General features: G+C 34.1%; 1 protein-coding gene across 9 annotated transcripts in view; it reads right to left on the bottom strand.

Moving 5' to 3' along the window:
• The window catches only part of CACNA2D1 (calcium voltage-gated channel auxiliary subunit alpha2delta 1), a gene marked incomplete at both ends in the record, with an annotated part of 412,192 nt that overhangs the window by 159,211 nt on the left and 228,775 nt on the right, over positions 1–24,206 (bottom strand). For all 9 annotated transcript variants that reach the window (XM_084230055.1, XM_084230054.1, XM_084230056.1 and 6 more), the window contains one exon: positions 3,021–3,062. In XM_084230055.1, the coding sequence (XP_084086181.1) occupies positions 3,021–3,062 (42 nt within the window). The remainder of the gene's footprint in view (positions 1–3,020; positions 3,063–24,206) is intronic.

Here is a 24,206-nt window from a genome sequence, read left to right as displayed (position 1 = left end):
CTTTTATTTCACTTTATTTGACATTTAGTTTTTCTGCCAAATCTGGATATATAAAACTTTCAATGATATCAAAACAATTTCTGCATTGGGTTCACATATTTTTCTGAATTTTTTTTTGAAGATTCAGCTCTGATTGTTATTTTATGTATACATTGTCTTCAAACAAAAAAAAAAAAAGGAAAATATCTCAATCTAATACCTTCTCATTATTTTTAATACAGATACGCATAAACATGCCCTATTTGAAGTTAAAAACACTTTCAATCACCTTTAATTATTAAAATAACATTGATAAGTACTTTTACAATTGTACTCTAGTCATAGTATTTGGAAACAATCAAATGGTATGGGTTTTTTCCCAAAACATTTTTCCTTGTCACTGTTATATTTGCAACTTAATGGCAGAGAATGATATAAAACATTTGGTACGGTTTCAGGTCAACAGTAGGCCTTTGCTACCAGCAAATTTTTTCTTTAGGGTGTGATTTTTAAATTGCAGTACTCCAATTAACACAGATTCACACCAATTTGGGCTGAAATTGGAGGTAATGGTGAAAGGGGCGCTTTAAAAATGAGACAAAGTATGAAAACCAAAAATAGCACGTCTGTTATTATGACTCTGATTCTCAGCCATTTCCTGTTTGTATAAAATGAAGCTTCAACTTTTACTTATACTCACTGATTTATTGTGAATACCTTATTGAGTAAGTACAATTTACTAACTACAAGAAGAGCTGTGTCCACTGCTGTGAGTACAAGAGCTACTTGGCAGGAACTTTTACTTGAGGAAAAAAATCCCATGACTCTTACAACTTTTAAGAAGAAACTGTATTTCATTACAAAAGTCATGCTGACTCAGGGAAATTTCCAGTAAAGTTTCTTCAGGTTTAATTACCATACAAAGACAATAAAATGTGATTTGAAAACCTTGATTATTGGAAACAAATTATGAAAATAACATTTAAGGACATTCATACAATAAAAATTTGTAATAGGATTAAATGTAAAGGAAATTTAGAAGTATAACATAAATTTCTACAGATCTTAAGTAAATATTTGAATATAAGTGATCATTATAGAGATGGAAAGGGAATGATTAAAGAGAGTTGGGAAAAAAAAAAAAAAACAGAAAAAGACTCCTATTCCACTAGTCATGAACATGGAAAAACAAATCATATCCAGCAATGCTGAAGGGAGGAAACATTAAAAATGATAACCATCAGATCAGGATTTACAATCTTTAAGTCCCCTTTAGGAGGCGCACAGTTAATATATAGACTTTACCTCTCCTATATTTATCTATCCATTTACACAAATAAGGACAAATTTATAAGTCAATAGCATTCGTATTTACCATTCAATTTGTTCCCTTATTCATTGGATATTATATGTTCACCTTACACGATATAATCTCCAATGACCAGTTTTTAATAGTGGATATGATTTTATGAATTTGAGTAATTAAAAAACACTTAACTAAACTGGTATATAGAAAATTCAGAATAGAGGACAATGATGGTATGTCACTTTAAACCACAACAATGAGATGACATAAGATAGGAATAAACTGCTGCTTTTTTTTATCTACTTCTACTGAAAGAGACTTTATATAGCCAAACCAATATACTAATCATAAAACATAGTTCATTTTCAGTTAATAATTAGGGGTGTATGAAAGTAATAGCACTATTATATCTAAAACACTTTGAATTTCCCCAATCGAAGTTTAGTGTAGTATAAAATGGACTTGCTTACAATTCCATGCAAATTCTCAAAACTTTTACATTAAATAGTCCAATCCCAGCAAACTTGACTATATTAGCAGAAGTCCAAGTATATTCAGAACTAAATGTGCCACCAGGGAGGCCCCAAAGTGACTTATTTGTACTAAAATAACCCATCTTCTAAAAATCTTGCACACTAATGTCATTCATTTAACAAGGACCTACTATGCTCTCGAGACTGAATGGGCAGCGCCAGTGGTTGTGCAGCTTGCAGTAATATTCATGTTATAGTTGCAAAGTGTGGCTCCCCATAGTGTGTACAGTCCAGACATGCCCAGTGACCCGGGTGCCAGGAGCCAAGGTACAGAAATGGGTAGGAACCAATCTCTGTCTTCAATATTGTGAATGGACTGTGGAGTATTTAAGTTGGTTCGGTGAACTGGGGTCTGAACGGGTGCAATAGGAGTTCATATCCAGAGTATTTCTGTAACAGGGTGGTCCCCAGGAAAGGAGGAGGTTCCAGGTTCCCTGCCCCACCGAAAAAGGAGGGTGGAGCTGAGCAGGGAGAGAAGAAGCTGCAGAGAAGACTGAGAAGGAAGGAAGCAGGATGGAGAGCCAGGGGGAGACCTGGAGGAGGCCCATGGAATGGAGCGACATGTGAAGAAACTGTTCTTGCCTTTTGGTCGTAGACTGGGTGACACAGATGTGGGTGAGACCCGTGGGGAGGTGACAATGGCAGCTTTTATCTTGATTTTGATTTTCCTCTTTTCCTTCTGGGCTTGCTGGTTGTTTCTGACCCTTTTCTGTGGGTCCCCACTGGAAGACACTTTAGACTTGTGGCAGGCTTTGGGGCCTTGCTCTGGGCCGATCCCATTTGGATGGACGTTTACCCACGAGGGGACGGGTAACTTTGGGTGCTTCATTTAGAAACTAGATTCTTTGCCTTTCCTGTATTGTTTCCTAGTTTTATTAAAGTTCCTTCCCATTAAAGTGTCATATGCTTTCTGTTTATGCGGCGGATGGCAGAACCCATTTAGAATAGACAGTTTTGTGGGGTCTAGGGTGCCCCCTCTCCCTGCCCTGTAACATTTCTTCTTAGGAAGATGGAAATAAAATTTGTAAAAACCATATTAGCTACAATCCATCATTACCTTACCATCCAACTGGCAATCCTCTTATGTTATGAAATATTTTCTGAAAAAGTTAAACGTACTAATCCAGCTTGTTCTGTTAAACCAATCACCCTAACATAACTAAGTTTATCTTGGAATCTCATGCAAAATTTTTAATACTCACATCAAGTTCATCCTTTGCATTGTAGTAGACAACTTCATTACTCTATAAAAAAAGGAAAAAACATGATTTATTGATAGGAGCACCATATAAAGATTTTACAGATAAAATATTAAATAAATCTTATGTATATTTTAACTAATAAACTATGATATTCCCTTAAAAATATAGTTCATAAAGATCCAGAGATATCAGTTAATACTTCTTAATAACATATCCAAACACTATTATCAGTGACATTAGAAAAGCATATCATGGGGCCTCCCTGGTGGCACAAGGGATTAAGCACCAGACTATGAAGCAATTCACAGCCTCTGCAGCATGAGTTCGATCCCCAGCCAGCCAGGGAGCAACCCACATGGACAGGCAGACTTCTCCTGTCTCGCCCACTGCTCCCCTAAGCAGTGTACTTCAGTCGATCTGCCTGTTCTGTTCCCTACTATCTCTGGTGAATCCTCTCACTCCCCACATCTCTGGCATATACCCCAGCTCTTGTATGCATAAATAAATAAATCTTTAGGAAAAAAAAAAGCATATCTTGCATTCAGGAAAAAGATCTTAGTATAGGTCTGAGAATCATGTATCACAAAAAAACAGAGAATATATAGTGCAAATAAGCTATACACACACATTCACACATTCCCAAATATATACATGCACATACATATACACCTAAACCGTAAAATGATAAACAGGATTAACTAAGAAATATACAACACATCCTTCTTGCTATTTTGCTGAAGTCACTACATTAATAATATATACATTAAGGGTTGAAATTATTCTTGAAGAAAGGTGTATCTGAAAATGGTGGAAATATCCCCAAGAAACTCAGGTTAGGGCTCAATAGTAACAGTGAAGTACATAGCAAAAGTTATCAGATTATCTAACTCATTAGTATTCTCATATCCTACCAAAGTGGTGAGTTAGTATTGGCTTTTCAAAAATAAATACATATGGACATTTCTGATAGGGCCAAATATTGCTGACATACACCATAAATATAAATTATAGGCATAAATTGTTTTATAGAGGGAAAGTGGAAAAGAAAAGAATGAGTAAAACAATTGTCAAATAATTTTAAATTCCTAATCTTTGTGTCACTAAGACTAGTTCCATGAAATATAAAAGTAATCCACTTATAAAGATTTCCTTTTTTTCTTCTCAACTGATTAACTATACTGTCTACTTCTCTATTATTATTCCAGTAATAATCTGCACTCAACAGTAACTAAAGCATTATGAAAAAATGCATTTCTCTGTGCCTCTTAAAAATCTACAAATACTCTAAAATTTTACAGAAAGAAAGCACAATACACAAAATATTTTTATAGAAAGAAAATAACTTGGGAGAATTACAGTAAACTAGTGTTTCTTTACATATGTTCCAAAAAAAATCACTAATTCTTCAAGATATAATAATAGCATTACATAGGCAAAAATATTCTATGATCATAGAGTTTTAGAAAAAATAAAGTTAAAATGGTCTTTTTGGCAGTCACAGAATTTCAGAGTATGGATGTGTTTTATAAATGGCCAAAAGGAAAACAGATCTTGTTTACCACAGAATTTGTCTCTATTTTTGATTTTAGAAACATACCACAATATTGAAGATCCAAAATATATAGGTCTCTCTGAAAACCAACCAAACTAAATGCTACATAAATATAAGAGCATATGTTTTATAATACTGAATGAACCCCCTGAGTTTAAATTTATTTTATAGAATCAATAACTTTTAAAATTACAATTTAATTGATTTTTTAATAAGTAGCTAGAGAATTAAAAATTTTAATTCCTGAAACTCTTCTTATAGCATGAGATTTGTGACAAAGTTAAAAAACAAAATCAGAACTCAGCACATACACAAAGCAAGAGAATCTTCTGAATCCCCACCTGAGATCCAAATCTAATTACTAGTTTATTGATCTCTTTTCAACTCTATAATTTATACTTGTGAGACAATTTTCAATTTAGAAAGTGGATTCCATCAAAAGTTAAAACACTGAATCATTTATCTTCAATTTAGATTCTATTTCTGACAACTGGGTTGCTGATACAGAATTTGAAAATGTAGAAAACAAAGTGAACTGCAGTTTCAGGCAGTTGAGTATTACAATTTTCAACAGACTTTCATGAAATACCTATCTGGTCATACTGCTGAACCAAGAGAGAGACAAAAGAAGTGGAATATATCTACCTGATCCTTTATTTTTTTTTTTTAAGATTTATTTATTTTTATACAAGAGCTGGGGTATAGGCCAGAAGTGTCGGAGGGTAAGAGTTTTCACCATTGTGGGGAACAGAACAGGCAGGCTGACCGAAGTACACTGCTGAGGGGAGCAGCGGGAGAGTCAGGAGAAGTCTGCTGCGCCATGTGGGTAGCTCCCTGGCCGCCCAGGGAATCAAACCCATGCTGTGTAGACTGCAGACAAGTTCACAGCATTGTGCTCAACCCGCTGCGCCATTGGGGAGGCCCTATCCTGATCCTTTAGATAAAGCAATGGCTACAGGTCAAATATATGAAACAACTTATGTGTCTAGACTTGCACTGAGTCCATGATCTAGAATTAATGGGCCAAATCAATTACCCAACGCTTTTCTTATGTGTGATTCATGATAACATATACAAAGGGAACTTATTTATCAAACCTAAGATTAAGATTTTCACATATAGTGTCATAAAAGGGTAAAGTATAAAGAAATGGTAGCATGGCTCAAACTAAGTCTTCATTTTATTAAACAGTCCTGTAAATTAAAATTGAAATGATAAAATCTAAGAATTTCAAAACGTCTTTTCTTTGTTACTCTACTATACGTTATGGAAAACCCTAGTTTTTACCCTTCTTTTTTTAGAAACTCTATATTGCGTATAAAAAATTTTACTCAGAATGTGTACTGCAAAGTTTCTGAACTTTGGAAGATATATGATCCCAAAACCTATTTTTTTTACTTTTTAGCAACTGAAAAAATATATACATTAGTCATAAAATATTCCTGCATAAATACATTCATACTCCTTATAACTGGGTACTTCTTATTTCGATTTTTAAAAGGCTCTTTACATACTATTCAAAATATAAATACAAAAGGAAAATGTAAATACAAAAATGTAAATACAAAGGAAAATAAAATTGTGACTTTTTCTGGAAAAACAACAAAATTATGAAGCATTTATTCAAATATGTGTTCTGAAGCAGGTGTCATACTTTATTTTTTTAAAGATTTGTTTATTTATGCATACAAAAGCTGAAGGTGTAGGCTGGTGTGTGTGTGGGGGGTGGGGGCGGGGGTAGAGGGTGGGGGGCAAGGATTCACTAGAGCCAGAGGTTGGGAGTAAAACAGGTGGATTGACTGAAATACACTGCTAGGAGCAGCGGGCAAGACAGGAGAGGTACGCTGCGCCATGTGGGTGGCTCCCTCACCAGGATCTAACTTATGCACTGGCTGCTGATAGCTTGATAGTGCTGAGACTTAACCCCTTGAACACCAGGGAGACTAGTCATATTTTAATAAGAAAAGGAAGCACAATGGACTGTGGTGGTGCATTCTAGGTGATTTGGTGGTGGGTACCCTATAGTGGTGACACCTGATGGGAAGGATCTTAATGCTACCACAATTCAGAGTAAACTAATTTCTAAAAATGTTATTTAAAAAAGAATACACAGACCTTAGTAGAATGTGCTATTGATTATAACCATTGCCAAACAATATTTCTTCCTCACCAATAAAAATGCTGTTGTTTTTGGCTAAGAAGCTTTATTTTTACTTTACATGTATGTATACACTTTTCTATCTCAACTCTAAACTTTTCATCCATAGCATATATATTCTAATATCCTTTAATTATTACCTAACAGTAAAGTTCAATTAATCAAATTCAGTAAGGATAAATCTATGTAGGGCATCAAGATATGGGGAAATATTACAGTGCATTTAATCTGTCACCCCAGTCCACCTATACAGCAAGATGACACTAAGATAAATGAAAAACATCAGAGCATTTACTTTATATAGCCACATAGAATAATGATTCCACTTTGAGTTTATCATATTTTCTTATAAAAAATTACAATGATTTGCTTTCTGGGGCTTTTGTTTAGCTTAAATATTATTTTAGTAAGAAATAATTTTAAATAAGCTTGAGAAAAAATATAATTAGGTAAAGTTGTGATTCTTTTTCCTACCACATTCATTTATAGCTCTCTTTTGCTGCATAAAAATATATATGAAGATAAGTATTGCTATGTTAGGCTAAATCAGTCTAAAATCAAATCACTCAGGTCACAGAATCATCAAAATATATTCAGAACTCGCAATCTTAACAGGATTGGGATAAAAGACAGTTCCCTGGAATAAAGAACAATTCGCACTGAAACAACCCAATTTATGCTTTGATGTTTTTATAGAGATCAGTTTTGGTTAAAATGAACTGTGTGCTAAGAGAAAAATGGAGAGGAAATTGCATAAAAAACAATTACGTGACCCGAAGGCACAGCTTTAAAGAAGAGGAAACAGTGTCAGCTGAATCTCTTCTCTCTTTACTCTGATACCGATTTCCACCTCACTCACTTAAAATCTGTACAAGGAGTTGGGTAGATGGGCAGGGGAAGGAGCCTTAGCACCAACAGAAGGATCCATACCCAACTCATTTACAATTTTCGGGTGACATTATGCTATGCTAAGTGTTAAGGAAATGAAGATGTGCATTATGTATCTGTACTCTGACCATAAGGAGCAAGTTCTTATTCTCCCAATTTAGGTGTGGTAAGAAATTTAGCATCTGAGTTAGTTACTCTGATCTGCCATAATTGAAGAATATCTCTTATTATCCTTGAACTGCACAATCACATAAACCAAAACTTTCCCAGACTTCACAGTAGGTGAGAATAAAGGATTTCACGGAGATGTGACATTCCCCATTTGTTGATCAGTTCAGGACTGTGTGTTTACGAGTACGTGCATATGTTTTTGTTTCTTTCTTAATCACTTACCTCGCCTATCATTCAAAATTCCCTCAGTCCCTCTCCAGTATCATTAATACTTTATAGTATGACATATAAACTAATTATCAAGGCACAGATTATAGAAATGAGTCATCTTACTTCTCTCTTACGCTTTTGACTACATGCTTTTATGCAAATTATCAAACAACTCATCCTGGAAGACATTTTACACTGAACCAGAGGTTTTCAGTGGATTTCTGGGCATTACGTACAATATGATAGAAAAAGCCAGCAATAGCCTCAAACTAGATCCATACATTAGTTAAGCCTTTAGAGAGCTATTTTTCACAATTTAAGCACCACCAGATGACAAAAACAAAGTGTTTCATTTCTGATTTTTAACCAAGTATTTTAGTTATTTATTATCTCCTTGAAGCAAATTTACCCAAATGGTCCACACTAATATAATACTGCTGCTTACTGAAATTTAAAATATCCCCTAGAAGGTTGAGAGATAAATTACTTTAGTTTCCCAGTGTCTACTGGGAGTCAAAAATTAAATCTGGGCAAAATAGACCATTCCATCTTAAAAATGTATATTGTAAGTGACAGTCCCTTGCATGCCACTTTCCTATAAAAGTCAGCCTCTGATGAATAGTTAATGCTAAAAATCTAAGGCATAAGTACAAATATTTGACATGGAAGCTAGATCTTGCCTGGGGTAAGATTTAAAAATTGGAAATGAAAATCAGGATTTTTAGCCAACATCTGAAATATTGGACATTCAAATTCCAATAGAGATTAACTTTCTGTCCAATTAATTCCGTTTTCTTGACTATATGCTTAACTCTACACATGAGTTATAGTCTGACAAATTTTGGGCAACTGTTCTATTGTCTGCTAAAGTTGCATTTATAACAATCTCATTCTATTGTCCTTTTTATCATTCTCTAGTTCCGAATAAGAAGTCAATTGAATAAACATTAAGGATATATATACTTCATCATAAATGAGTTAATGATCCCTGCCAGCCAAGATGCACATTATTTATCTAAAATAATTTATAGGGCCTCCCTGGTAGCATAAGAGGTTAAAATGCAGCCTATGAAGCTATCTGCAGCTACTGCAGCATGAGTTAAATCCCCCAGCCAGGGAGCTACCCACATGGCGCAGCAGACCTCTCCTTTCTTTCACTCTGCTCCCCTCAGCAGTGTAGTTCAGTCAATCTACCTGTTCTGTCCCCCACTCTGTCTCTGGTGAATCCTCTCACCCCCAAATCTCTGTACCCCAATTCCTGTATGCATAAATAAACCTTTAAAAAAATTAATTATAAATCAAATTTTTGGTTATCTTTGTAGCAATTTGTCCTGGTAACCACACAGACCACTGCAATTGATTGTTCCCAAGTCAGCTGTGGTGGATGTGATGCGATAGCCATCAGCAGCATAAACAGGGAGAATAAAAGAACCTAAGAACATGTGGGGGGGTGCATGCATGGGGGCAGTAGGGGGAAGGAATGAATGTGAACAAAAGTTCTCACAGATAACTAAAAGTAGGTAAAAGTAAATTAAAGGCAGTGGTTCTTGAGAAACAGTATTATTTGTCACTATATTTGCTTGAAGTTTGCAATGCAAGAGCATGTTATTTATAAAAAAAAAAAAGGAAAAATAAAGATGAACTCAATTCATCTGGAGTTCAGTTTTACCAGGTTACTACACTGAAGGACTATGATATTCATTCATATTATAGACAAGATTTAATAAATAAGACAATTGGTGTATGGTTGTTTAACACAGTGCCTAGCACACAATATATGCCCTGTAAACATTATCAACTGTTATTTTATATATTGAAAAAAAATCAGGACTATCCATAGAATGTATCCATTGGCTTTATTTGATGCTTATACATAAATCATGGTCAGTTATAATAATTTTAATCTTCTTAGATCTGTGGGTAGGCTATGGTTCTTTTTAATTTATTTTAAGTACTTTTTCCAAAGATTCCATGTAGCCAAGTAGAGGAGAAAATAAATAAGTAGTTGTTGTTATTTTTCAAGCTGACAATTAAAATGAGGTAATTTATAAGTGAGTCTAATGCAAATGATAATTCAGGGATGGACCGGGTGCACCCTGCCTATTGAATGCATTGCCGTGCTCCAAACTTTTCTGTGATTCCAAGTACTCTCTTTCCAGCCCATCTTCCTACATGTCAATTCTCATTCACTTCTGCCAGGAAAACAATTCAATCTTCTATTAAACCAAAAGTGTGCCTGTTCAAACTAATACCCTTACGGCAGAATCAAGGAACATCAAGTGACACAAGGAGCTCTCACATAGGCTAAGTCAGGGGCTCTCACATTTAAAAAATAAAAACTATAGTAAACGTGGACTTTTTTTTTTCTGTCTATTCAGTAACACCACGGTTTTTGGAACTTTTTCTTCCAATCACGTGACTATTTTTAGTTGGCAGATCATACACTTACTCAACCACATAATTTAACAGGTGCCAAAATCTACCCATGGATCATAGGATCCATGTTCCTATTTCTTTTCCAGAAGTAGTCTCATTTCCAGGAGTAGCTAAGGCAAGAAAAAACTGAACTACTTAAAGCCCTAACCCTGCCGTGCTAGAGGCTGTCTCTACCTTGCTTCTTACTTATGGAACCAATAATTTATTATATTTTTAAGGCTGTTCAGAAAATGCTTTCTAACACTTACAACGGACAGCACTAATATAAACACCACACTCCTTACAATGCATGGTCCATTAATTTGCTAAACTCCATCTACTGGTGGGAGCTCTAAAACTTAACTGTTCTAAAACTAACTCCCCTTTCTGGAAGGCAGCTGTGCTAACCAATATGCCACCAATGCGAACTCCCCTTTCTGGATGCAAGCAGCTCCCACATTCTTATAGTCATTTTCTCTTTAATTACATTCAGGTGGTTTGTAAAAAAAATAATAAAAAGTCAGATGTGTTCTGGCAAGAAATTTCTTTTTTTGGTCTAACATTGAAAATTCTAGCAGAATAAAGAAGTCAGAAGATCAAAAATTTCTCAGTTCATATACAAACAATTGTAATATTTTTCTAACATTTATTTAATGAACTAAAGGTCAAAAATCCCTTAGTGCCAACTTAATATTTTATGAGTAGTATATCAAACACATAATATTTTTTTGGTGGCGGTTGTGTTGTAGTAACACACAAGTGATGAACAGTTGTGCCGCCAAAATGGTGAATCATAGTGTAATAAACCAATGTTTCCTCAACAAAATAAAATGCAACATGGGAAAAAGTTACTATTATTTTTAATGATTTATATCACTTTCTTTACATAAACTCATTAGCCTTTAGAAAATCTGGCCTAATTAAAAACTGGAATTATTGTACAGGTTTTGATAACCTATCAAGAATCTGTAAGAAAAAGGAAGTGTAATACTATTGTTAAAATGTTCTGTGATCAAGGGCCTCCCCTGGTGGCGCAGCGGTTGAGCGCTGGGTTGCAAGGCTGCCCGCAGCCTCTGCAGCGCCAGTTCGATCCACGGCCACCGGCGAGAGTCCCACACAAAAAAAAAAAAGTCCTGTGATCAAAGTTTAAAATGAAGAATATAAATTATCCATTCCTTCTCTTAACTCTTAGCATGCATACACAAAAATAAATATATAAATGCACATTGAGTTTTGTTCACATGCCAAGCTCAAACCTAGCAATCTAAACACATGATTTTTTGAGAAACTGTTAAAAATAAATCAAGGAGTGGGATATTATCAATTGCAATTTAACATGTTTGAAAACTAAGATTAACAGTAGGAAAACTGATTCAAATGGGTCTTCAAAACCTCAAGTACTTGTTCCTTATATTTGCTGCTCTTACAAATTCAGGAGTTATCTATTTCTTGGAAGCAGTAAATTACTTAATACACTGAGCCACGTTCCCCTAATAGCAAAGAGAATATCTAATAAGCTTTTGACACAATTCATTCATTTTATTTGCTTTTTGCCCTCTGATCTATTTTAAAATGTGAATTTAATACAAAATTCTTTAGCTTGTTGGAGGAATAAAACTGGAAAAGGATTTGGCCCTTTTAAGCTGACTTCCATTATTTGTCGAAACATCACTACAGGCTTATACATTAGGTGACTTATTATATCTATAATATTACAGTTTCTTTTTAAGGTGCCATTATGTTGCTTTTGAATTGAAATATTGTTAATAACGCACCATGTGTATTAGCCAATCAAAAAGGCAGTCACCCAACTGCAGAGGTCACAGCAAGCAATAATAAACCCAGGTGTCTTCCCTATGTTTAATTATCTAATTGCAAAGATGCTAAAGTATTCCAGCCCCAAGCTATACGAGAAAGCTGGTCGCGCCATTAGAAATATCATCCTGCATGAAAGAAACATTTGTGACATCCCCAAAGGAAATATTTATTACATAAAAGACACCATTTTAAAGAACAAAAAGAAAAAGGAGAGAAGATTAAATAATTTCCATTGGAGTGGAGACAGTATTTTATTCTGCCTATGTTCCATACTAACACAGAGTCTGGAATATTGTATGAACACCTACAGAATGAATGTTGTACACAGAGATTCATAAATAAATTAGTAACACAAGTCTATAAGGAGATATTATGAATTTTATGCTAACAATAACAAAACACAGAAATTGCATCAGAGACCAAAAAAAAGTTTATAGCTTTAAAAATCTTCTAAGTTCAATGTAGACTAATTCCATTTGTATAAAATATCAATTCCAAGTGGAATTTCAAGTGTACTGTAATTCCAGAGTTCCTTGGTTCTTAAACTTCAAAGGAGATTAATTCCTATTTACATTACGAGCTACTGAAATTTATATAATCTGATAAACTTTAGTAAGAATCTGCCTGTAAATCTTTTCGTGCTCCAAATGATACTGATAAAAATATGATTTAAACTGGAGGAGAGGGCTTCCTGGTGGTGCAAGGGGTAAAGACACCACCTATGAAGCTAGCAGCAGCCACTGAAGTCCGAGTTCGAATCCCAGCCAGGGAGTTATACACATGGCACAGCAGACCTCTGCTCTCTCGCCCGCTGCTCCCCTCAGCAGTGTATTTCAGTATATCTGCCTGTTCTGTTCCCCACTCTGTCTCTGGTGAATCCTCTCACCCTCCACACCTCTGGCCTGTACCCCAGTTCTTGTATGCATATATAAAGAAATCTTTTTAAAAAATAAAAATAAACTGGAGAAGAAAATTAAAAGTAGAATATAAGAATATAAAACATCATTTTCTTCATCTATCAAATCTCCCAAAAAACTCAGTCCGGCATTGAATAAATACATCTATGATGCTGAGGAACTTGTTTTAATTTTCTTTAATCTGTAACTCCAATGATGTTTTGAGTATAATCATCCAAAATATTAAAATTTACTACACCCAAATATTCTATTTCCTATGTCTCCTTTATTGACTTAGATAACCCACAGATTTTCCTGACTTATGATCAAAGGTTAACTACTCATGATTATAACAACATATGATATCCTTGCAATACAGTTGTGCCAATTTGTCGAATGTTAATATTAAGCTTTGCTGCTCCAAATTTATCCTTATCAACTCAGACAATTATCATACTAAAACAAAATATAAAGACTTACTCTATGGTCATTGGATTACTGAATGTAACACAATCTGGCCAAAATCACAGCTTCAAAGGCTATAACTTGTAATAACATCAATTTATCTTTCACTGGGTTTGAGGGACTATGTAAGAAGAGAAAGAGAAAGAGGAGATACTCGTTATATGTACATTATGGGATAGGATTTACATATATTATATCATTTACACCTTTTAGATTTTCATTTCTTTATCATGGTATTATGCTGCCAGTTGGATTGCCCATAATTTCTCCCTTTCATTCCAATACCCATTATTGGAAACCCCAATGGGTTTCACGCTAGGTGAAAAAGTATGTATGCCAGCGAGTATAAAACAGCATTGTTTGGCCTGGATATTATATTGGGTTTGAATTCTTATCAGACAGTAGTCTTAAATACCAAGTTTGTGAATGCAGATTTATAAATTTCAAAAGTGGCTAACCTTATATAAAAGACAAACCTAGGAAGTCTAAAGCATGAGCCGCTGTCCTAAAGAACGCAGGATATAGAGTAAGTGGAAGGACTGCTGAGAATTTCCTGAGTAGGAAGGGAGGAACCAAGCAAAGCTAAAGTAAAGAGCTAGGAATGAAAGGTATGTGATCTGACTCCTCTTATAGGTAGAAAACACAGTGGGAGAAGGGAGATGGATTGGGGAAACATTCTCCAGCAAAGAGGAAGTGTCACACTCTCCATTGGTCTTGAGAATAACAGCCTCCCCAGTGACACAGCCGGTTGAGCACAGTGCTGTGAAGCTGTCCGCAGCCTCTGCAGTGCAGGTTCGATCCCTGGCCAGGGAGAGACCCACATGGCCCAGCAGACCCCTCCTGTCTCACCCACTGCTCCCCTCAACAGTGTTTTTGCAGTGTTTTTGGTCATCCACCTGTTCTGCTCACAGCTCTGACTCTGGTGAATTCCCTCCCCAACCCAAGTTCTTGTATAAATAAATCTATCTTTAAAAAAAAAATGACAATCTCTCCATGATGACATAAATTAACTACTCTAGATCAACTGCTGTACCTTTCATTAATATAATGAAATGCCATTCCTTCATATTTAACTAAAGTAGAAATTTGTGTTTTTTTTCCTATAAGATATATTACAGTTTAAATTTGTATTACCTCTCTATAAAAATAATTTTGCCAACAATACAAAGAATGAAAGGCTACTTCAAAAGAAATAAATGGATTCATTTCTGACATTTAAGCAGCACTCTTCCATTTGAATAATAATGTGTAATTGCTTTGGAAAGACACAAAAATTCCTAGTACTCTACACTTTGTTAGCCTAGTTTTAGTAATTATATTTAAGTTGTATTTCAAACAGTTTTTTAAATTCAAACTGCTCAATGATTCAGATATAACTTGTCTCTAAAACATGCATAATTGTTGAAGTGTTAATATATGAAAGCCATGATCCAAAAGAGTCTCAAGGATTCTATAAGGCTCTCAAAATAGACCCAGTTAAGTTATAAAGTGTATTTCATCTCCCATCTAAATTTTTTTAAAAAAAGAAAAAAGGGAAAAGAATTTTGTGGACCTTATTCCTCAGGCATACTTTTATATTTTTTTCCTTTTAATTTTCTTTTTTTTAAAGATTTATTTATTTATTTATACAAGCACTGGGTACAGTCAGAAGTATGGGAGGGTGAGAGAATTCACCAGAGCCAGAGCAGGGAGCAGAGCAGGCAGACTGACCAAGTACACTGCTGAGGGGAGCAGTGGGTGCAGCAGGAGAGGGACCCTCCTGCACCATGTGGGACCCTGGCCAGCGGCTGGGGATAGAACCAGCGCTGCAGAGGCTGCGGGCAGCTTCGCAGCCGGGTGCTTGACCGCTGTGCCACTAGGGAGGCTCTTTCCTTTTAATTTTTATAATGCATAATATATTTGTTAATTTTATCCTTTATCTTGAGTATTAAATGAAGAAATGTAATGTTATAATTTATCTGAAAGAATTTTACAAATTTAAATATATATATTAATATTATTACCTACTACTCAAATTTTAAGACTTTTATGCTGTTATAATCAATTCCAATTAAGTACCCATAATGTCTTTTTCAGTGATATAAATACATAAGGGATGACTGAAATATCAAATAAAAATATCCTAAAATTAAAAAACAATCAAGAACAAATAATGAAATTTAGATAATTTTCAAACAAGAAGTTGAATGAAAAGTAAGATTAACTGATTAGCTTGCTAAAGGACTTGTCTAAATGAAATTATTTCAACCAAAAGAGGTTGGGGCCACTTCAGTGGAGAGCAAAAAATACTGCGGTGAAATGAAGTCAATTATAAAGCTGTCTACATTTAAACTATACTCCCAGATGTGTTACTGAACAAAGGAACACATCAACATACTCATCTTTTGATCATATTAACTTCTTTCCTTGAGCAAGAAACTCAGTGTGAAAAATATTCTATATTTAAAGAATCAAGGAATTTCAAAGTTAATATCCAGGTGAGAAGTATGAAGAGAATATATTAGCAGCTAATTAACCTTTACAGACACAATTTCCTCTCTACAAAATTAAAAGGCTGCTTTTTTCCCTCCAATCTGTCATATATTTTGCTACTTTCATGGGTTGTTTACTGAAATTCCAGCAACTCTAAAACACCCAGGAGGAGCAAATGAACTGAAAACAGATCAAAAGAAATTATCATCTAAATTTTACATACTAAAGGAAAATTTTCCAAACTATGTATCAACAGTATGAGATAAACCAAGAAATGTTTACTCAAAGCTGACAATATTAATATAAAATGATGTTATTTTCATTTACCAACAAGTAAATCACACAAAAATTCAGTTACATAATTGTCCTGCTAATGTTTAGAAATTGCTAAAAAAAAGAAAGAAAGAAATCATCTTAATAAAAATGAAAATTTAGAAAATCCTGGACTAGGAATTTTCATGTAAACTTTAGAAAATGCTAGTATTTATAATTTAAAATTGCTAGATAAAATAGAGAACACCCAATTAAATTTGAACTTTAGAAAGTGAACTTTTTTTAGTAAAACTGTTGCAAACATATAAAAAAGACATATGTGTTAATTATCTGACATTCAAACGTAAATGGGCACCCTGTATTTTATGTGCTAAACTTGGTAACCCTGATTTGTAAAATACCATTGTAACACTTAAATATACTTTATATTACTTCTGACAATTTAAAATTTAAATATTGTTGGAGGAATTTGGGGGGGAGAAAGGATGGTATATCATTAAACACTAGCTTTGAAATTAAGTGGAACAAAGACCTCAATAGAATGACATCAAAATTACAAACTGCTCCTGTATTTAGAACATTTCACTACCCCAAAACATGGTTGAATGTTTTTTTAATGTTTTGCAAAGTTGGGGTAATCTCTAGCAAAATGCCCTGTATTCTGGGTTGTATTTCCAATTTTATGTACAGAATCCTCTGGCACAGTTCATTTAATTCTTCTTTTGGAATACAGAGGAGATCATCAAAATTGTTGCATTGGTAGCAAAATACTAATAGAAGGAGTTTGTATTTTGTTTAATTTGAAAAATTTCCTAAAAGAGAAAGAGCTCTCATATGTCTAGTCCACATACAACATATATCATTTTCATGACCTAACCAGTCAGGTAATTCCACATTTATCATCAAACAGGAGATGCTGCGATCCTTCTAAAACTTACACAGTAAGTCAAGAGGAACAACTTTTCCATACAGAGGTAATCCTGATATCAGAGATCTATGAAAGGCTGAAACCTTTACTGATAGAAGCTGTAAAGCAATAGTATTAAATGATAACAGGGTATTGTTCTTCCTATTGTTACATGAATTATTTTGTTCAGATGTTTAGGAGCCTTACTTCCTTAGAAATTCATGAAAGGGTTTTAGGTTATCTGTCATCAAAATCCTGAAGACATTACTTCTAAGCTGAAGACAAAATCATCATATGTAACAAATAAAAAAGAGGAAGCTGGAAAAAACTATGTGCTATATTATAAATAGTTAACAAAATAAATATGGATTTTATTTTTCAATTTTATTTCCTGTTAGTTTAGTCACTGCAGATAAAACTCCAATTTCCATAAATATAATACAATTATTCAATTACACAATTGGGAATTACTTATTTTATCATTTTCCTCCAATCTTCATTTAAAGAACTCTTGAGTCTACAGTAATATCCAAAAGTGATATCTGAAGTATGACAGACCTTTGAAAGCAGACTTCACATATGAGATAATGGGGGGTGGGGGGGGTGTGAGCGAGACAGAGGGTGGGGAGTCTGTAGGCACTTTGGTGGTGTGAAAACTATGGTGACAACAACTGAAGGGAGAAATCATATATTGTGAAAAAAATAAACAAGGATGTTTAAATGATAATAAAAAAGTCAAAACATGTAAAAAGGGAATAATAAAATATTGGACTTCTACATGTATAATACACATTTGTTTGTGAAAAGTATCACTTTTACAATATCCAATGCCTTTAAACATTTAACTATAACTTTTGTTGATGTTTGTAGAGCCATCTTTAATAAAACAAAGCATAAACAATAATGATGGCAGTGTATCCATTCACTGACAATTTAGTATGCAAACTAATATTATCTCATTTAGTGCTTATCTCAAATACAAAGGAGGTGTATATTATTACAACTGACAGATAAGGAAACTGAGATTCAGGAATGAAAGCTCATTTTTCAGTTACTTAATGAGCAGCAAAATAGAATTGACAGTAACTCTATCTAAAACAAAAGCTCCTATAATTTTCTCTGTAACAAATGAACACCCTCTTTTTGTTTACCAATATCACAGTAGTATACTATATATTTTTAAACTGTGTATGATCAGTAAATATAATGATAAATAAAACAAACATCTTACTATAGAATACTAAATCTTCAATCTCAAAATAAAACTGTTCCCTCCTGGTGAGCTTCTGGAATTGTATTTTTTATCATTAGCAAAAAATAAATTGACTCATTGAAGCTAGAATTTTCTCAAATTGGTCTTGGTGCTTCTTCAGATCTCCATAACTGATTTTTGTCTGCAAGCTCAAGTATAAAGCAGATAACATAGTTAAATGTCAGCATAAACAAAAGGTGTAACAAATTACTGCCTTCCTTATTGTATGTTTCACTAGAATGCAGCCAGAGTAGAGAGAGAAAAGTTGAAGAGATACATCATCAAGTATATCAGTGAAATACTCTTATGTTTGGATAGAAATATATTCTACAGGATATATTTGCATGCACACTGCCAGTATCTGTACATTAATGACAGCGGGTACTTATTTACACCTTCACCTAGTCCTTAACACATTCAATTTACAAAAAAAAAAAAAGCAGGTTTAGAACTACAAATGAATTTTTGTATCACTAAAGATTTAAAATACTAATTGCACACCACAATATAACCCCATAATACAAAATGTCATGGTTTTTAAAAAAATAATGTATGCAAAGTTGTTGGCACACTATGCAATGAACTTAATTGTCCATGCATTAGTTCAATAGACCTTGCTTTGAAATTTAGTTACAATCAGGGTCAATAATGCCTATTTAATTTCTTATTTTGTTGACTTCTCTACTTTTGTTTTCTATTTACTTTTGGTATCAGGTATCCCAGCAGGAAATCCTTTGCAACCAAACTGCCTGGCACAAAGAGAGCTGCCAGGGAGCTGGATAGCAGTTAGTCTCCTGCCAAACATCAGTCTTTTCCAAGGAAGAAGCTGGGATATCAGTCTGCAGGCAACCGAGAATCAGTTCTCTTGGCTATCTATATATAATCATCTTTTACTCTATAATACCAAGTAATAGATGTTACTCTACTTTTTTACAAAGCAGAAGATAATGTATGTTCTCCATTTAAATTTTAAACTGCAACAATTAAAAAGTCAATAAATGAGGAAAAACTATGATTTTTAGTATAAGAGTAAATAAGCTCTCCTGAAGAGATTAATATATACAAAATATGTAAAACTTATACAAAAGATCATAACCAGCAATTAATCACTATTGATCACTTAAAGAGCATAGTTAAATCAACTGCTTTTTTTTTTCATGAAAATGTACTTGAACTTTTCCTTAAAAACTTCTACTTGAAAACGTAATATAATCTACATTGCTTAAAATTTACTATTTCTGGGACTCCCTGGTAGTGCAAGGGGCTAAGCACAGCACTGCAAAGCTATCCGCAGCCTCTGCCGCACAAGTTGGATCCCCAGCCAGCCTGTTCTGCTCCCCATTCTGTCTCTGGCGAATCCTCTCATTCCCTGCACCTCTGGCCTGTACCCCAGCTCTTGTATGCATAAATGAATAAATATTTAAAAAATAATTATTTCCACATTACCAAATTGACTAGCACTACCATGATTAAATACACTCCTATCAAGCCACACCATAGATGCTTGTTCCCTTTGAAATCAAAGTATTCTGATCAATTTAACTTGCTCCATGATGCCCTTGAACTTTATATCTCCTGAAGAATTTTAAAGCTGTTGAAAGATATGGCCCCCTAGGTACTCTCAGGCAGAGCTATGAATTATTGTACAACTGCCCGTCTTCATTCTAAATTCACAAAGCTTTCAATATGGTCTAGCAGTGCTTTTGTAGACAGACCTTGGCTTTTCTTGTCATTGCTGTTTTTTTTTTTTCTTGAGTCACACAGCATGACTCAAGACAATTTATAATCATCAATGAAATACCCTTGACATTTGAGAGTACCGAGAAAGGAAACCACAGCAAGTAGGTCATACAAAGCCCCTGTGCCAGAGAATCTGATGTTCTAAAGCCTCACAGCATTCTCTTGGTGCTTATTCTGTGTACATCCTGATAAGAAAGCAGTTTGATGAAAATGGCATACAATGTGATTATTCATTTGCAGATTAAAATTATTCATGTTTTCCACCATTGGTCCGTGCATCCATAAACTGGTAATGAATTAAGAATGGGAATTTAATACTAAGAATTGCCAGAGAGCAAAAACTTTTGAGACTGAAAACTGGGTTATGAAATCAATTAGGTAGCTTTATGAATCAGAATTTCAGAGAAAACCCTGAAAATAATAAACCGAGATGCCTCAGGATTAACATCTGTGATATTAAAGTTACAGAAACAAGGTATTCTCTGTCAGGTAGTTTCATTTCCCTTCCAGCCAAAGATACAGGCTTCAGTCATATCGAATATATGACTTGGTCATTTTTACTCAGCACAAGGATTATGAAAAAAATTCAGTATTACACCCAATCAAACATATTTATAGATATATTACAACTTGGATTCAGTAATCTATTCTCTCCTGAATACAGCTAATACTCTATCTCAAAACTAGAAACCTCAACACATAAAACACAAATACACCTAAGATTTTCAAACAAATGTGTGGGAATGTAAAATTTATTAGGTCTCACCAGTACATTGTAGGTGATGAGATTCCAACATTTATACAAACAACTAGGAGTATCAACATGTTTTCAGGACGTTGCAAGAATTTAAAATAGCCTTGCTGATAAATACATGTATTTAGATACACAGAGGACTCTATGTGTGTGTGTGTGTGTATAAATACATACATATATGTGCTTGAAGCAAGAATAAAAACGACACAATTTATTAAAATGCATATTCTAATTCTATACTGCCCCAGTTACTGAGCATTTCTAAGTAATTTGTTTTTTAAAACTTTCTTAAAAGCTACAAAAATATATTTCAAAAGAGAACATTTGTCAGCACAGCAGAAATGAGATGATGGACCATGCGCAGGTCAAAGCCATGCTCATGAGAGGAGGCTGTGTACCTGCAGACTCCACCAAACAGGAGGAGTGCAAACAAGTGCAAAACTGAAAACAAGATTTGATTGCTAATAACATTTCAGTTATATTTGTTTAGCCAACATGCACGTCATGTTTTTCAAAAATGTGACATTTATTTTTCCTTTACTTACATTTTATTCTACTTGCCAGACCTGTGTGAGGCTTCCTTGCATAATTTCAATGAATTAAAATAATTGTTAAAATATTGTTCCCATTTCACTGATGAGGAAAATCTTGTTATTTACAGATCAAGTCATCAGCTCAAAACACACACCAGAGAATACCCAAGCTCTTTCTGGCACCTCAGTTAGCAGTCCTGTTTATTAGTTTATACCAGTGGTAAGTGTAATTTTTTTACTTGATTTTTGGGTAAAAAAAAAAAAAATAGACTCAACATCAGACAACAACAACATAGCCTATTGAATGAAGTGACGTCAGAAGAACACTACATTGTGTATATCAATATATATCATATGCAAATGGTCACTTTAGGGAATCGTTTAAATATGGTAATTTTTTGTTCTCTGTATTTTTTATTGGTCTATATTATATTTTCTTTTCTTCATCATATCTTCTAACACTTAGTTTAAAAGTAGAATTTACAATAAAAGTAAATTTTAAAATATCCAGCTAGTATCTACAGGATGGAAGGGTTGGGGGGTGAGAGAGGAGACAGATTTGTTATAAGAACACTTACGTTGGACATTCCCTATTTTGGTTTCTGAAAATGCAGTAAATTCTACCACTGCATGCATTTTTCTATTTCCTAGCCTATTATATTCTGGCTAAAAACATAAGAGGAATAAAACTGAAGTAAGAAGAGAAATAGCAATCACCATACTCCTATTTTTAAAAAGGCACAACAATTATTTCTTGAACATTAAAAACTGACTGGAAATGTGCGAAGGAATAGATGAGACTGACTGCCTCAGGAATTCTCTCCTTTGAGTGCGTCCTCATCATCTTCCATCAAATAAATAGTTAATTCACAGATTAAGGAATCCGTGCATTACTATATTGGGGGAATGGGAAGAAAGGCAGGAAAATTTAACCAAGACCTGAAATCTAAAAATAAAAGGATAAAGACCCATTGTTTTTCACATAAACAGAGATATTCTAGACCTGTTCTTTAAAAATAGGCGGTAGAGGAAGATGACCAGGAAAAAATTAAAATAAATTATTAAAAAAATTCAAAAACATGCCAATATTAATTGGCAAAAAATTGCCAGAACATGCAAAACATGACTTAGAGACAAGTGTCACATGAAAATAAAGTCACATAAATACCTATGAAAAGAACCTCATATCAGACAGCCTTCAGAAAATCATGTCAATGAGATGTAAAATAATAAAGATGTTTTTAAAAAACTGCAATCATTATGGAAAACAGAAAAAGAACATCCAATTTACACAAAATGCTAGTCCTAAAGAAGAGAACATGGGAAAAAAAAATAAACCTTACACAAAAATATGCTGAAAGTTCACAATTCTGAATTAAAGTGAATAAATCAACAATAAGACAGGTCATTTGTAAAGCAACTTCTAGAATGAAGAACGGGGCCTCTGTGGTGGCGCAGGCTATGAGGTGAGCACAGTGCTATGAAGCGGTCTGCAGCCTCTGCAGTGCCAGTTTGAGCCCCCCACTAGCCATGGAGATACCCACATGGTATGACAGACCTCTCCTGTGTCGCCCACTACTCCCCTCAGCAGTGTATTTCGTCAGTCTGCCTGTTCTGTTCCCTACTCTGTCTCTGGTGAATCCTCTCACTCCTCCACACTTCTGGCCTGTACCCCAGTTCTTGTATGCATAAATAAATCAATCTTTAAAAAAAAGAATGAAGAACATATCATTATGGAACCAATGGAAAAAGATCAAGTCAATTCAGGATAGGGCCAAGGTGTTAGAATCAGGATGGTTTCAGAGTTTTTTATAATCTCTATCAAAGATAGAATACAGTGAAGCAGTTAAAATTTTGAGGAAAAAAACAACACATACTTAATCAAGGTTTCCTTCAAATCCAAAATGATATAAAGAGATATTCTCACTTACTCAAGGATTACAGCATCCCAGGGCTTTTGATCAATCTATATGACAACAAAATGCAATCACTCAAACTATGAATACAGAGGGGGTAAATGAAATAATGTCAGTAAAGGAGGAAATTCTATAGAAGCTCTGCTGATAACATATAATTATTCAAAATATAGAGCCAGATTTATGATGGGAATTATAATGGGAATTAGATGGGAATTATATTCCCATTATATTATATTATATGGGAATGGGAATTATATTCCCATCTATGATGGGAATTAGATTATAGAACATGAGACAATTCTTAACAATGTAAAGATAATAATTTAATAAGATTTGGGGATGTATGACAAAGGCGAGAGGCATCAAACATGCTGATTTATTCAAAATAGATTGCACTCTCTGGTTACAGGTTTGCGCATTCCATTCAGCATATATAACTATGCATCTATGAAATTTACTGTGCATGGCATGAAAAAAATAGAGTAAAAGAAATAAACAAATTGGACATCATAATACTCACTAAATATAATCAAGGTTTATTTCTACTGCAGATTTGAGAATATTTTCATTTTCTTTTTGAAGATATCTAAATCACTTGAATTTTTAAACTAGTGATTTTGACATATTTTTACAAAAATAATTAAGGTAGTCTTCAGAGGAAAGTGAGCAAGCCTTATTATCATTATTATGGTTGTTTTGGTATCAACTAAACTCCACTAGGTTTTTACAAGCCTCTGACTGTTTTTTTTTTTTTTTGTATCAA

Source organism: Talpa europaea, assembly GCF_964194135.1.
Source record: "Talpa europaea genome assembly, chromosome: 3".
NCBI classification, from domain to species: Eukaryota; Metazoa; Chordata; class Mammalia; order Eulipotyphla; family Talpidae; genus Talpa; species Talpa europaea.
This window is presented reverse-complemented; position numbering and strand designations above follow the sequence as displayed.